Raw genomic sequence first — 16388 nt, 5'->3', positions numbered from 1 at the left:
AGCCGCAGCCCTCGCCGTGAGAGCAGGGGGCCTCGCCGCCGCCTTCCCCGGAGCGTGAGGCAGCGAGGAGGGGCGGCCAGAGGACAGAGACCTTTGCCGGGATGGGACGCGCCGCCGCCGTGAGCCCCTAGCTCGCTCTCCGCGCCCCGGCCAGCCCGCAGGGCCCGCGCTGACTGACACCGCTGTGGGCGCGTCTGGATATGTTCATTTCCCGACCGGGCGCTTTCTTCGATGTCGTGAAGCTGCGTGGGAAATAGCCCGGTTCCCAGCGGGGTCGGGAGCGTGCCGCCGTCCTTCCCGGCGGGGGAGATGCCGCGGGGCTGGGAGGCAGAGCCAGGCGCTTCCCCCGTGTCCGCTGAGCGCTGCCGGCTCCCGAGGCATGAAGGCAGGCGGCTGTAATGGAGTAAGAGCGAAGACGGCTCCTCTCATCTGCCTTTTGCCCTTCCAGACGGGATTGTAAACCGAGAGAGTTAAGGAAGGCTGTGCGAAAGCAGGAGGAATTTCCTCTCTTCGGGGTTTGGCTTTTTTTGGTCTTTTTTTTTTTTTTTTTTTTACCCCCCCTTTTTTTTTTCTCCTGCCGGCTCGAACCGTGGCTTGCCCAGGTATGCCTGCCTCACTGCAGCACCTTGTGCTGGTGCTCCTGCTCTCCAGTGCCACCCTGCTGCTCGGCACTGCGGCTGGTGAGTAGCCACTGGGTGTAACGAACTGGCCATTTTGGCAGCGGGAAGGGGGTGGGGTCCGCTGGCATTTGGGCACATCTGTGCCTCCTTACAAAGTGCTGTGCCTCTATTTCAGCGGCGAAGCCTGATCAAAGTTTTGAAATCCTGATACGTTAAGTGTCTCGGGGAATAAAATCTGCTTTATTGTGTAAATGAACTCGACCTGCACTCAGTAGAATGCTTTGCTTAGATCTGCATCTCTTGTCTAATAACTTACTTCAGTTTTGGAAATATATATAATCTTTTTGTTTTGCATACCTCGCCCTTTGTAAGGTAATGCAGGAATTTTTAATATATATTTTAATCGTCAGCAGAGCTGTGCCTGTTTCGCTGTGGGATCTTCGGGCACAGCCATTTTTAATTTTATCAGCATCGGTGCTTCTCGGGGCCTTACACATGTGCTGTAGTTTTGTAACAGAATTACTGTAATGTGTATTTTTTTTCCCCCTGGAAAGATCTGAAGCAAATATGGGGCTATTTCTTTTGTCACTTGTGATTATAGAACACAAAAAACCACTCTTAAGGAATACTAAAAGGTCTTGAAGGGTACTCTTTTTATAACAAGAAGTTGGAAGCAGAAATGCTAAGAGCATCCTTACTCCTATATTTGGACACACTAGTCCTATTTTAAATTGTCTTCGGAAGCTCAGTGATAGATATGCAGGGTGTTGGAAAAGAGATGTGTGTTGGTCTGGCATCCTTTGCTTTTCTGTCACGGTGACAGATTAACATGTTGGAGCCTTCGAGTGTAACCCAGCTTTGTTAGGCAGGAATACCAATTGTTCTTGCAGTATGCATTTTCCAGCACTTTTGGAAGACTCCTACGACTTTTCTGTCGTTTTACTGATCAGGATCCAATCTGCAGTGCTTGCTTTTCTTCGTGATATTTTGTAATCTTCTGGATATAGTTCATAAGCGAATCTTCAGAGGAAAATTGCTGAATCTTGCTAAGATGACCCAACAAGCTGATGATGGTTTCCATGTTATGTTTCAGTGAGGTCTTAAAATTAATTTGTCGAAGTTGAAGATACTTGGTGTCATTATTAGGAATATCCTGTAAATGACACATGTTTAGGCAGTTTCTACATCTCTGTGACTGGATAGTCCCTGATTTTCTTGCTTCTGCTGACTAAGAGGTCTCTTTCAGGAAGATTCATAAATGAAAAGCTTGATGTTCCCTCTATCATCTTGACCTTTGACTGCCATTATTTTAGATGGATGTCTGCAGCGTCTCTCTGTGGTCGTTTCTGAGGAGTGTTTTTGGTTTATTCCCCCTTTTTTTTTTTTTCCTGGGAGAAGGGACTTCTGAAGGTCAAAAATCTTGGTATTAAAGCACATATGAATCAAGAATGCTCAGCATCTCAACTTTTCTTTTAAATGTATTTTTTTAAAAAGTGTAGCCTTTTTTTTTTTTTGCCTCTGTGAAAACTTCAGTGAGTTGGTAATTTCTGTGCCCTGATGAAGAAGGGTTACTGAAGGAGCAAGTACAGATTTGTACCAGGCCAAGGGCTGGGCAGGTGCTGTAAGAGCCCATTTGCATGGTTTACCCAATTCAATTCTGACCTGGCAACAGCATTCCCAGTATTTCAGTTCTGCCTTGTTAAAAGGGTATTAATGATGCCAGCTTGGTCGGTTGGTTTGTGAATAGGAACCTGTTTTCCCATTGTGATTTATTTCTTAGTTGTGAAATTTTAACAATTCACATTTTAAAAAAAACTTGGTCATAATCCTCTGTAAAAGTAATTACATGGATGATTTGAGCTTTAGTTAAGGAAGCTAATGGCTGATTTTAAGTTTACACTGCATTTCAGAAAAAAATGTCTATACATGGGGAAGCTACACTAATGTGTAATTCTGCCCTTTTATGTTCATGAAAGAGCCAACACTCTTTCTTCTCTTCCCCTCCCCCAAAGTATGAACTGTATGCTCCCATCAGAGGGAAAATGCTGCCTTTGTAGCTTTGAAAACCCTATTAATTCTGTCTTCTGATTAGTGAACAGATACTATATCTCAGCAGTGTATAGAATTGAGTGCCTATAAATGCAAAATCATGACATCAGAGGGAAACTATTTTGATAACAGGTTTTTAAGTTTCTGTCTGGAGGAGAATATCTGGATCTCTCTGGGGAGAGCTCCACAAAGACGTGGGCTTAGTATGGACAGGAAAGGGAAGATAAAACAATGAATGAAGAAGATGACAAAAAATCTTGCCATGGGGTTGTAGATGATAGTTCCACTCATAATCTGGAATATGAATGAAGCAAGAAGGTGATTCTTCCTTCCCCTTTCTAATTGAAGATATAATAAAGAACTAGCTCTAGATGCAGAAATATTTGCTGATTATTAGGAGGAAAATATTACTGGCTTCCTCCATAAAATACAGATCTTGACAGTTATCTGATAAGTCTGCATTTAAATAATGTATTAGTACTTGTAAAGAGAAATGCTTTAGTGAGGACATTTTACTGACAGCAGTCTTGGGTTTAAAAAGCAGGGTTTAAAAAGAGGTTTAAAAATCAGTATTGGACAAAAATGGTTTGCAGCACTTGGTTCTTTATTTTTCAAGTTATTTGAAATACTTATTTCTAAATCTTTTGTTTAGAACTGTGAGTATGTCTTTATATTGTAGAGGATTCTGGTGTGTTAATCATGAGGGTTTGTGCCTGAAGAGGTGGTTGGTGAACCTTTGAGCTGTTCCCCAGTATTGCAAAAGAATTTTGTTTGGGTGTTTGTATGGACCAGATATTAAAGATACAATCTTTCCTCATTTCACTTGCTTACGTTCTCTGATATGCAATACTGAACCACTTTTCTTTCTGCATACATGTCCAGGGTAGACAGCTTTCCACTGTCTAATGTGTAAATTATTTGCAGAAAGTATAAGGTGAAAATTAAAGCAAACAGAATATCCTTTTATCTTTGGGAGTATTTTCATAATTCTGGATCTGTGTGGTTCAACAGGGTTGCAGAAATTAAAGTGTGAAAGGAATTGGATAGAGATTGAATTTTTTTAAATGATAATTTAAATTATTAATTAAAATGAGTGAACTGAAGCATCTTTATCTAATTCTGTCTTGCTCGTTTAAGTTACTTCAGTATCTCAACATAATTTGTCTGAAATGTGAATTGGCTGAAATGAGGAATAATCTCCTTTGGATATTCAACTCAGTTCTTCTAATTCAGTGTTTCAAACCACCAACTGACCCTGTGTATCTTGCATATTAAACAGTGGCGTTTTTTTAAACTTATCTGCGCCCTGAATTCTACTTATTTACTAGAGCTATACCCACTGTTAATGTTTTTTTCAAATGTAACCTAAAAATTCTGTTTATTTTTCTGTTTGTGTCGGGAGTCGTCTCAGAAATCTTAGCCTGGGAAATGGAAGCCAGGCTCTTGGCTTGAGGTGCACACTGGTGTGCCTGAAGCATTACCACAGCACAAGCGCCGCCTGGACACCAGGCTGGGCCTTCATGGGCTGTGTGCTTGTGTAAAGAAACTGTGTAGCTGTGCAAGCCCGGGGTTCTGCACAGAGCTGTTCCCCCCACTGGGAAGAGCCTTTTTTCCATTCGGTAAGTCAGTCTGTATGAGCCTCTGTGATATTTTAACTCAGGTGCTTCCAGTTCCCAAGGAAACTTCAGTACTGGGTACTGAAGTTTGTGTGTGTACCAATGGGCAGTGCTGGCACGGCCTGCGAGGAGATGGAAGATGTGCTCATCTGGTGGCCAAGGAACCCAAATTTCAAGCCCTGAGACATTACACAGATGTGAGTGGTTTTACCGTCAAAGGAGCCATGTACAAAAAGTTGGCTTGATTGTCTGCCTGTCCTTCTCTGATGAAGGCAGACTAACCTCAATTTACCCTGGATAAAGAGAGAAGCACAACTGTATTTCTTAAAATTATTCCTACAGTGAATTTTGTTGAAGTGGTTGTTTTGATGGCATCTCCTTAGCACTTACTACAAATTTCTGTAAAAAGGTATTTGTTGACTTCTACATTGTTCCCCTTCCTTTTTTTATTTCATTAAGTATTTATCATTAGTTTGTATAGTCAGTGGCATTATTTCCTTGGCAGGTACCATTTTCCTCTGCCTTTCTCACTGGAGAGACGAGAAAGTTACATTGGGTTCTTCAGGAATGTTTTATTCCTAACAACAGAGTGCTGGTACTGGAGCTGCATTGTGTTTGGACTCAGCCTGGCTGTGCTATGAATATGTGCTGTCATTTTCTGGGCAGAATATAACTTTATAGCCAGGGCTGTGAGCGGAGTGTAAAGTTTCATTTGGAACAAAATGTTTATGCCCTGAATAAAACAGGCTGGGTGATGATTTAGGTTGGGTAGGACTGGAATCTGTACATAGCTTACAGGCAGTAACTATTAATTTTATTGAGATTTTAGACTTAGTGGAGCTACTCACTGCTTGATTTTGAATTTAAGAATAAGTGAAATATAGGAATTGTTCCCCAGAAGACTAACATTTCAGTATGCAAACTGATTTTCTGCAGTGTGGATTTTATGGTGTTTTGTTTTGTAGCTTTTCTTTGGTTGAGTGTTTTTTACTTGTTTGTGGGTTTTGGTGGTGTAGTGTTTTTTGGTTTTTTTTCCCCTCTTATTTTTTTCTGATGCATAAGTTCACAGAAGCATAAGGATGGAAGTTGTTTCTCTGTTTCCTTCATGGTCTGGTTGTGTAAGTACAGATAATAATGTCTGTCTAACGTCTCTAAAATCTCCAGTGAAGAGGGATTTCACAGCCTGTCTAGGTAGTCTGGCCTGTTACAGTGCTTAATTATCATGTTTTTCATAGTGCAACAGTAGTAGATTTTTTTTTGCCTCTTTTATAATCCAAGATTGTTTAAGATATGCCATAATTAATATGTGGCAATCCACCTGAAAATGTAGCGTAGTGTACACGCACAGGCAATTGCCAGGGAATGCCAGTTTAGATAAGTTCCCGTGTTTAAGCTTAGTGTCTTGACCTTGGCTACAGTAATTTGTGATGAAAACCTTAAGTTGACCCATCAGTATTTTAAAATGCAATTTTGCAGTTTTAAAAAACTTTGAGAACTGTTCTGTTTCCACAATTTCGATTCCTGATAGTGCCTTCCTGACTGGAGATGTCTGTTAATGTGTTAATTGCAGAGCTGGGAGCTGGGCTGAGCAGCTGAGAATCTGATAGGAGAGGTCAGTCAGGGGGTGTGGCGAGCAGGAAGAAAAGCTGGGACGGGAGAGATTTGAAAGGATGAAGGATTGGGTCTGGTTTGCTGTGGGATGAGAACCAAGGCGTCTTAGACAGCCAGACAGAGATAGTGTCTGAACGTTTGTCAGACTTGCTTGGAGAATGAGTGGAATGAACCTTTTGCACTGGGGAGGGAGAGAAAGCATAGTTATAGGTAGCAGTTTGGAAGATCTCTGTTCTTTCTTGTGAGAATGAATGAGACACACAGTCATTCAGATCATGCCTTTACCCTTCTCTTTTTCCCTCAGTCTTGTAAGTTTCGAAACCACAAGCTTTTGGGTGGTGATGGCATTTTGTTTCAAGTCACTGGGATGTGTCAGTTTTGTCAGTTGCCTTGCCGAGTTTGCTTCGAATCGTGTGTTCTGTTTTGAACTGTAAATGTGTCTACCTTTTGCATCTCTCAGTACTCTGTATTCTCTTTTTGGTTTATTCTGTGAGAGAAGGAAGGAAAAATAGGCATTATGGACTCAGAAGACTGACATCTGTGAACCCTTCTGTCTCCACCTCTAACTCCGTAATCTGCTAGCCAATTTCAACCATATGTGAAAGATGAGAAAAGTCTCAAGAGATTAATTTGCTACCATTTTCATGAAAAATTAGGAACGGAATAGAGGAATAGAGGAAAAAGTTCCAATGTAGAGGTTTTTCAAGGGAAAAGAGGAGCATAACTCAGCCCAGGATGTAAGTGTTGGTGCATACACTGCTCTGGACTATGCACAGAGTATTTTTTTCCCTGTTCACTTGGCATGCTGTAGGAGATCTGGAGGAGAATGAGGGATCCCTCTGTGGGAGATGTGGGAGTTGGCTAAGAAGTGTGGGAGAAGTCACATTTCTAGGCAATTAGTTTGCTGCTTGTGGAACAACTGGTGTTTCTGAGACCATGTAGTAGCCAATTTTTTTTGACTGAACTTGCAAAACAATGCCCAAATCTCTTTACTGAATGCCTATCATCCATTTATGAACTTCACAGTGTGTATGAGTAACTTAAATGGCATGCACTGTTTTTCACACTTTCAAAACTGCGTTTAGCTGATTGTCCTGTGTATATTCTGTAGTTCAGATAGCCCACACATCAAACTTCCTTATGATCCACGCATCAAACTTCCTTATGATCTTCTTTTCAACAGTGCTGTAACTCAGGCTTTTCCAGTGGTCCCTTTGAATGCTTTTGCAATGCATATATTTATACTTGCTTCAATCTGTGAAGTTCACGAAAAGTAGTTTTATTATTTGTTTAAGCAGGAGTAATGGGAAGGTATGTACTGTCACCTTCTGGAGTAAGTGGCAGACAATGACATTGGCAGTGGTACAGGGAACCTTGCATTACCTTGCCCACCTGCCACTAACAAGTTAGTACAGAAGCTCTTACTGTTATGTCCAGCCAAATGCTGACATTTATGCTGCTTATTCTACTATCTGTCCTTTGACTGTTCTGACTTGTAAGCAGGATGGGTGTAAGAAAAGATGGGTCAGAGGCTTTTTTGGGTTTTTTTGGTGGTGGTGAGATGGCTGTAAGTATGATCGTAGGTCATGTATGTTAATTGGGCTCCTTAGTTTATACATTGGAGAATGCAGCACCTAATTAATATCAAAGTGCTGGGCGTTGGCAGTGTCATCTCAAGCTCCTCATTCTTGGCATGAAGTGCACTTCCCTCTGCATAAGTCACAAAGGTCAGGTTTACCTGGTGTGAGAAGCTTTAATGTAGTTCAGGGACAAGAACAACTGACTAAACATGATCTACTGCTCTTGATTTTGCCTTATGACACTTCCTCAGTATGGTTTGGTTTCTGTTAAAAATAAAACATTTTATTTCTACAATTAAAGCAGCAGATACTTGATACAACACTCCTAGACCATCCATGTTAAAGAACCTTAATTAGATTTTCCCAAGAATTAAAATTAATCCACAATCCTTTGTTAGACTTCACAAAATTGTATCAGGAAAAATAGTGGGTTGTGATACTATTAAAGCTATTTTCTCTAGTAGTGATTATATTAAATAAATGATCTCACAGCAGTATGCTTAGTTATCCACTGTAAAGAAATGCTTACTTTTGTTAGTGTAGTGGTTCTGTTGTAGTCAGATTGTTGTTGAATGTGCTTGAAAATTAGTCCTTATTTCTGATGCTGTCCTTCAGAGAGAAGTCAGTAAAGCTGATTTCTTTGGGAGGCTTAGTGTTCCTATACCTTCCAAGCTGCGAAAATCTTGGTGTGGACATATTTTTTGCAGAAGATAATGTGCTGTATGCTGTGAATTTTTGTCAGTCTTTTTATTTGTTTAAAACCTAAACACTAGCAAGTGTTTTTCTATATTTATTTGTAGAGGAGGGGCTTAACTGAAAATTAAGATGTTTTAAAATTATGGTCAGTTCTTAAATGTAATTTTTTATTATATTTACCTCTCTGAGATATGTAAAACAAATATAGTAAGGTGAAGAAAACTAAGGTTGTAGTAGGAGAATTGTAGCAGCTGTCTTTTTAGTTAGACGGTGGCACTGCCGTATATATGCAAAGCAGGCACTTAGCCCAAGAAGAAGCTTTCTGTATTAAAATAATTTCAGTTGCAACCAGAGAAGGATAAAAGGAACCCTGTAATGAACTTCGTCTGGATGCCACCACGGTGTCGGTTTCTTATGTTTGCATGTTTGAAGTTCTTTTCCTTTATTTCTGTCTGCGATGGCCCGGGCCGGGGAGCTGCCGCCGGAGCAGCTGCCACCACCGAAATAGCCGGGCGGGCCCGGGCTGTGAGCTGTAACAGGAGCCGGGCCCGCTCCCGCTCCCGGGCTGCGGCAGCCCCGCTCGGCCGAGAAGTGGAAGAACTCGTTCCAGCCCTCTGTGCTATTCTTACTCGGCTCTGCAGGCAGGGATGAATGACTCAGTGAATTTAAATGAGTGAAAAAAGATGTGGAAACAGTAGGATAAATCATTCCTCATGCCCACTGCGGCTTTATTTGGATCTCTGTAAACTTTTTTATATAGAAAATATGCAAATTCTCAGTTCTAATGTGTGTGACATAGATACAGTGAAGATGAAACGTAAAACATACATGTATATATATGAGTGTATGTGTGTCTGTGTGTATCCTTATGTACTCACTATGTTACTAAAATTCTACCAGTATGTTCTACTGCTAAAACCTAATATTTTTAATATTAGCAAATTTACTGTTTGCATGACATTCTTAATTTCCGAAAAGTCCTCATAAATGGCTTATTTTGTGGGATGGGTAAACTTTACACTTATTAATTACATCCAGATTCTATCAGGACCTGTTAAATAATTTCTCTTTTAGTTATGCTAAGATGAATCTGACCTAATTAAATTTTAGTTAACTTTAATCTGTAGTAGTTAATGCTGTTGCAGCAGAACACAATTATTTGGTCACAGTTTTTTTTCTCATTGTTTTAGCCAATAATTTCAAATCTAGTAAATATTTTTGCTCATTTCTTCTATACAGACTTAGAAATATCTAAAGTGGCAAATAGAGAGACTTTGTTGTCTTTTATTGTTTCCTGTCAGAGAAGTAGTACCATTAAGGAAGCTGTCAGCAAATTTAGCTTCCCTTATTTTAAGAAATACTGGAATAGAATGTTTGTGTGCAAAACAAATAACCCCCTAATTATTATTTTACTGATCTGTATGTAGACTGTATAGCTACTGAAAACTGAAGATGTGGCCTTTGGGCACAGGAATACACAGTCTAAATATGACATCACTCAGTAAATTAATTTTAAAAATTGAGAGAAGGGGGGTTGTTTATAGTAAGGAACACTAGTGATACACTAATAATATAATAACTCAAACAACTTTGTGGTTTCACTTGGAGAATGTCAGAATATTTTCTTCTCATTTTGCAATGTGCAGGAGAAATAATCAGTGAGGTCCTAAGACACTTGAATAATAAGCGGTACCATAATATACTGGTGAGAATATTGTGAGCAGGAGTCACTTCACTGAGGAAATCTAGGGGCATTTAAGAGGGAATGTACTGAAAGGGATGTTGCATTGAGTTCTGTTGAGGAATGGAAGAGTTAAATGTGGAAACAACTACTCAGATGTTATGTACTTTGAAGTAGTCATCAAAACAAAGTCTTTCATCTTGAAGAAGCGAAGGTCTGCAAATATTGTGAAGGAAGCAAATATTGCCAAAGTGATATCGTGGCCAGCAACTTGATTTTCTTGACTGGTTTTGGAAGAGTGGGAGAAGGGTTAGCAACAAAAGAGCTGAGCTGAGAATATAATAAGGCATGCAAAACAATAAAGAATGGGCTTTTAATGTGGCATAAACAAAACTAGGAACAGACTTGGTGATCTAATAACGAGGGAAGAAGATAGGTAGAAAAAAAAAACCTCTGCAGTTAATTAAGGTTCTCATTAAACACTGGGAGACCCATTTTGAAGAAGAGTGAATTGTGTGTAGCACCAGGGCAATGTGCATTGTCCTCTCACTCCTGGATGCCCTGTTTCAGAAGGAAGCTTGCACTGGCTAAGTGAGAAAGCATCTGAAATTGCCAGTAAATCCAGAATGTGCCCTAGAATTCTGTCTGAACTGCACTGTGTGTAGCCAGTGCTCATGATAATAACAGCAACAGGTTTTTGTTTGACCTGTAAAGAAACAGATGAAAAGCAAAATTTTAACTTTTAAAGAACATTTAAAAGAAGTTTTTATGTTGCGTATAATGCAAAAATTTACGCAACCTTTTAACAGAGAGCCTGAATAATCCAGAGTTGTACTAACTGAAATAAGAATTTGCTTAAAATCTCAACCTTTTTTATGTATACATCTTTTTGATTATGATTAATCTTCCATAAATTTGTTGTTACATATTCGTGAAAACGAGTGCCTAATTGAAGTGATTGAAAGGCTATGGAGTTTTCCATACAGTATCTATGTTTTAGTGTTGCTTTACTACAGCAAGGTGAGATATGGCTTCTCTTGGGTGCTGGTTTAAAGTATTTGTTGTGCATATGGTATCTTTTCTGCCAAGTTCAAATTGTAAAATGTAGTTAAATCCATAGTTTTCAGACATCAGAATTCAACATACATTTAACGACACTGTTGTATATCACTTCCAGTCTTCCTGCAGTATGTTCATGCATATAATGCAAAAGAAAAAACCAAAGACATCAACAGCCTTTAGACAGGCTTCTAATTGAAGATAAATCAAGATAATTCTACATGCTGAACTTTTTTGCTGTATCAACTAACTTGTCTTTTATATCTTTGCTGAGGGGGAAATGAGCATTTATGTGTATGTTCTCTATTTAAATGGAAATTTAATAAGTCAGTCACTTTTCCCTTTCTGTGCTGATGCGATGCCAGTTCTGAGCCTCTCAGTGTTGCTTTTTTCATGGTTTTGTGTTCATGCTATAAGCTTAAACCCAGAATCACTTTGGGACAATGAAGTCCAGTACAATCATATTCTATTTCTAGATGCTTATTATACAAGATGCTGGTGTAATCCCACAAGCCTTTTTAGTATTCCTGTGTTCTGAATATTTTATTCATTTGTACACATTTATAGGTAGTTCCTTGAACTTGACAGAGGTTTTGGAGATCAGGCATTTTATTGAGACTGCCAGGAAACACAGAGCAGTAAGCCTATTGCAATATCCTGGCTTCCCCAGATAAAACTAGACATCCTGGCTGGATGTTTACCAGTGTTATTACAGGAGAAGGTATTTGTGTCTTGATTCTTTCCTAGATTTGTCCATCCTTCTCCACCCTCAGTTTTGTTATTCTTTTTAGGATGGTTGGAATAAGCACGTCACGAATTTACCTTTGCATTACTGACATGTGCTTTCAACATATAACTGCAGCCGACCGGTTTAAAATGCAGGAATAGCACAAACAAACAGTTATTACATTGAGCTGAAATATTTAATAGCACAGCAGGATGACGTATGCGATGGAATCTGATAGTAAATTCCTTTGTGGCAATGACATAAAGCAGTTTGTTTCAGTGCTTAATTGATAACACTGAAGCTTGCTTAACTTCCCCGAGGTGTGGGAATACGAGGTGCAGAGGTAACTGCATTCCATCAAGTCTCAGTCTAGACAGGCACGAGAGCATCATTCGTCCTGTAGCAAACAAGGCAGGCTAATCACCTTCTTAAAAGTGACCTTGCAGCTGAAGAATGTGCTGTGGTGGGCACAAAGGCAACTGGAGAGCTCAGTGCCATCACCAGCAGCAGCACAGGTCCTGGAGCTGAGGGTCTCACCTGAAGGGATGTGGTCGGAATTGCAGAATGCTGGCTCCTCCTCATTTTGTAGGGGTGGTGGTTTTTGAAATAAATGGTGTAATGAATTGCTGTACAGTTAGTTATGTTTTATTGAAGGAAAAGCTTATTATCTAGTTGAGGTGGGAGGAAGCTTGAAGTGCATTTTATAGCAATAAGCACCAATAGAAACTCAGCTCCCTTTAACTGAAGAGGGACAGAGCGAGCCTTGACTTTTTCAAACAACATTTACAGGAAAAGGGCTTTTTTATTGTATTTTGTTTATGAAATTGGATGGTGTCTACTTCTAAGGCATAGCAAAATTAAGAGGTGTGATGTAGCACAAAGTGAGCCCTGTTAAATATTTCTGCTGGATTTGGTTGCCTTATCTCTACATAGACACTACCAGAATTAGTTGGAGAGGACTTAGAAGTGGAAAAATATGGGAGCTATTGAGGAAAGGGTGAAAAGGTATTTTCAAGTTTTCTTGGTTATGTGAGGACAAACAGTTAATAGCAGATGCCCCTAATGGCACAGGAGGCACAAAGAGTGAGATGCACCATGACAGCTTGAGGATAATTGTTAAGAACTCTTAACAAAGAGATGTAAAGGAAGAGAGTGAGTTCAGATGGAAACTAGTTTGCTAACTGCTGTGCTTTGATTGACTCTGTGCATGTTCCTAACCTGTGGTAAGTGTTAAGACAGCTCTTGGAAAGATGTTGTGAGTATGCAGATGCTGAGTTGCTGTAGGATAAATTAGGTAAATTAACACTCTAGTTTCATATTTTATCTAGCTTTGTGGACATCCTTCCTTCTCCCTTGTCAATAGTTCTGCTTGAGCAGGAGATTGTAATCCTGCAGATTAAGACCCAAGTGGAGTATTTAAAGAATGGAAGATGCAAATGTTCTTAGCAGAGAATGAGCAGTTCTGTAATTTTGTTTTCACTCACAAAATCAAAATTACCTAAAACCAGAGCATTATAAATAAACATGAAGTTAGTAATATAAACCCCTAAACTATCTTTATAGCAACTATCTGACCTTAATTCAGATGCTTTGTGTATAACTATGATGGGTTTTATGAAGTCTTTGCCTAATTTGGTGAAAAAGGGGTAATTTCAAGGCCTTGCAGGGAATAGACTTTGACAGTTGCACACTCTCCTGCTTCTCTCTTCCCCATGGATGTTATATCCTCCAGCTCAGAGGTGGTTCTTTATGTGTGCTTCTTTCTTGATACTATCTCTTCTTAAATTTCACTTACTGCCCTTATTTCAGTTATTGTAGAAAGACATTTTTATTTCCTCTTGAACATTGCTGTTTTATGCATTTCTTCTCTTTAATGAAAAGAAACGAGTTGTATCATGTTACTAAAAAGAGATCTTTGATAAGTGCTCAGATCAACTGGGGTGCATAAAGGAAGTGCAAGAGACTGAAGTTTATTCTTCCCTAGAGGAATGCTTAGCTTCTCTGACTCTTCTGGTATGCTTTCAAAAAGTAAGGCTCCTTTATTTTTCTGCTTTTATTGTCTTGCAGAACACAAACTCTGAGACTCTTCATTGACAGATCCACTGTGGATGTATAATTTGTTCTGGGGAGCTGCTGTTGGGGTGAGATTAGAGGCGGTGTAGGACAGTCATTGCCTACCTAAACTTGGCTCAGTATAGCCCACAAGAGGTGGCTCACCCACTAAACTTCTTTTAAACATGCATGAGCTTGAGTGAGTAATTAAGGAAGTGATTTCAGATATATATTTAAATAAGGCTTTCAGAAGAATCCTAAGAAGCTTCGGTTAAAATCTGGGAAGAGGGGGGCAGTTAAGGTAAAATTGTGTGAAGGGCTGTTTTAGTCCTTGAGGAATATACAGGTTCCATGCCACAGATTTCCAAATTATTTCTCTTATGGTGCATTTTATTGAAAGGTTCCGGGACTTTTGAGAGGCAAGCTAGTAATATAATTTGTTACTGCATAGACAAAAACCAGAATTATTCTCAGCATTGTAAACTCCTGTGTGACAGGGGAAGGAGGGTGTGAGAGTTCAAAAAGAAAATGACCATGCTGTCTTGGAGATCTCTATCTAGTCGTTAGTGTGGTAGCGGATACCTTGCAGTTCTGCTGGATTTATTTTGAAGTTTCATCTTTGTGTTGGAATTGTATTGTGCAAGACTGATGAGATCAGTCTTTGGAAGTCGGCTTAGAACTGCTGTAGCCTTTGCTTGCTCTGCCCTTCCTATCCTTCCGGTTTTTATTCACCAAATGTATACAAATGTGAACACAAATACTGTCTTCGTCTCCAATGTCTCCATCTGAGGACAAAGATAGAGTTCCTTTCTCATGTCCCATACTTGGCATATGGTAGCATTTATCTAGTTCTGTTAAGGACTGCAGAAGACTTGTTATAGCAGTGCTGTCTGTCTCTACAGATTCCTATACTGGAGTTTAATTGTCCCAAGTGCGAATGATCACACCAAGTAGCGGTGCTTGGGCAGCCCATCAGAATCTCTAGTAGTTTGTGTGAGGTCTGCATCCCCTTTTACACTTATTTATACACCAGCAGCTTGAATCTGGATCCCCTGGCTGGCCTCAGGGCCCTACCTAATTCAGGCTTGCTATTTCTGTGTGGAACAGAAATAGATACACTCAAAGGTAAAGTTGCCTGCTGCCCTTCAGGGCAGAAGCTGGTTTGGAAGCAGTATCTGGTTTTTGAACCTATGACAGTATTGAAGGTGGTGCATAGTTGCGAGCTGGAAGCCCTGATACTTTGTAAAAACAGCTGAGAGAAAAGGAAGTGGTAGTTACGGCTCCTGTGTAAGATGAAGAAAGGAAATGGGAGCCTCCCTTAAGTGCAGCCAGTAAGAAGGATAGTTAAAAATAGCTTCTTTTCCCCTCTAAACAATTGTCTAAGTTGCCATAAATCTTGTTTTTTCTTGGGATGTGGAGACGAGTTTCATTCCTTGGGTGCTCTGTTCTGAAACACCAGTTGTATTTTGAGAACTTGCTCTGCGCACATTGATTATTGCAGTGCAGATGTTTAAAAGGAAAAAACAAACACTAAGGCCCAACTGTGATTGTAATGAGCAAAAGCATGACAGTACTTAAAAAATACACACACAGTGGATGGGAGGAGGACCACAGTGAGATCAAGTATCTTGCTGTTGCTCAGTGTGCCACCAGCAAGGAGAACACATACCTGGTTTGCTGCCTTGGAGTGCACTGTCATCCACTTCAGCATCCATTCATTACAATCCCAAACGGATGGATTTTTTGAGGTTTACCATGGTAGAAAGCTGGTTGTGATAGCTTTGTGCTAAGTAAAGCTGCTCTCAGAGAGAAAAGTTATGAAAAGTGGCAGCTTTATTGCAAAACATACAACTATGAGAGATGGCAATTACAAAAGGCAATTTTTGTTTTGGAAGGTTTAGAAATTTATTGCTTTCTCCTCAATGTTAGCTGCACTGTTTTAGTTCTATACAAAAAGTTCAAGAGAGAAAATGCTGTCATTTCAAATATATTTTGGAGTGTTTTACTTTGTGCCTTACCCTATTGCTCTTTGAATTGTGATTAGTTAAACTGATTTTTTATAATAATTCCTCACCACTTCATTTCTTCAACTTGTTTTGCCAAGCAGGCCACAGATTCCAAATATCTATAGTTTTGGATCATCCACTCATGCTCTTTGTCTTTTTTGATTGCGCTGCTTCTGAGATGTTAAATAAAACAGCTAAGAAACAGATGACTAAAGAGGTAGTGTGTACAATTGCCCAACTACTTAAATATATTTTAATGACTCAGCAAAAAGTGTTTATTTGGTAGATACATGGTGGATGTTCCTTATTTTAGATGAAAGTGAATTTCTAATCTTAAGCTGCATCTAAATTAGCAGTTCCAAGTCTCTCTACTCTGACATGCTTTCACTGCTTTTCTTAGAAGCAGCAGGAAACTAGAATGTTCCCTGTGTAACTTTTCTTCCTTGTCTATTGAGAGTGAATCTAGCTGGGGTTTTATATTGCAAGAAAAAACAAATTGTAGAGACCTGAACACATTGCTAGAATTTGATTGCTTTCATTTCTTTTTTTTTCATATTTGTGTATTTCCTTTGGGGTTTTTTCGCTTTTGTTTCTCTCTTCGCCCAGTGTTCTTCAAGTTCTGTTCTCTTCTGCCTGTGTAGGAGAGAAGAGGTAATTTGAGCCTTAGCATTATCCAGTTAGGGTGCTGGAA

At 39.7% G+C, this 16388-nt stretch overlaps 1 protein-coding gene across 3 annotated transcripts in view; it reads left to right on the top strand.

Moving 5' to 3' along the window:
* Positions 1-414: 414 nt before the first annotated feature.
* The window catches only part of BMPR2 (bone morphogenetic protein receptor type 2), a 104832-nt gene continuing 88858 nt past the window's right edge, over positions 415-16388 (top strand). For all 3 annotated transcript variants that reach the window (XM_038143640.1, XM_038143639.1, XM_038143638.1), the window contains exon 1: positions 415-680. In XM_038143640.1, the coding sequence (XP_037999568.1) occupies positions 605-680 (76 nt within the window). In that variant the 5' untranslated portion in view covers positions 415-604. The remainder of the gene's footprint in view (positions 681-16388) is intronic.

Source organism: Motacilla alba, chromosome 7 (assembly GCF_015832195.1).
Source record: "Motacilla alba alba isolate MOTALB_02 chromosome 7, Motacilla_alba_V1.0_pri, whole genome shotgun sequence".
Lineage (NCBI taxonomy): Eukaryota > Metazoa > Chordata > Aves > Passeriformes > Motacillidae > Motacilla > Motacilla alba.
This window is presented reverse-complemented; position numbering and strand designations above follow the sequence as displayed.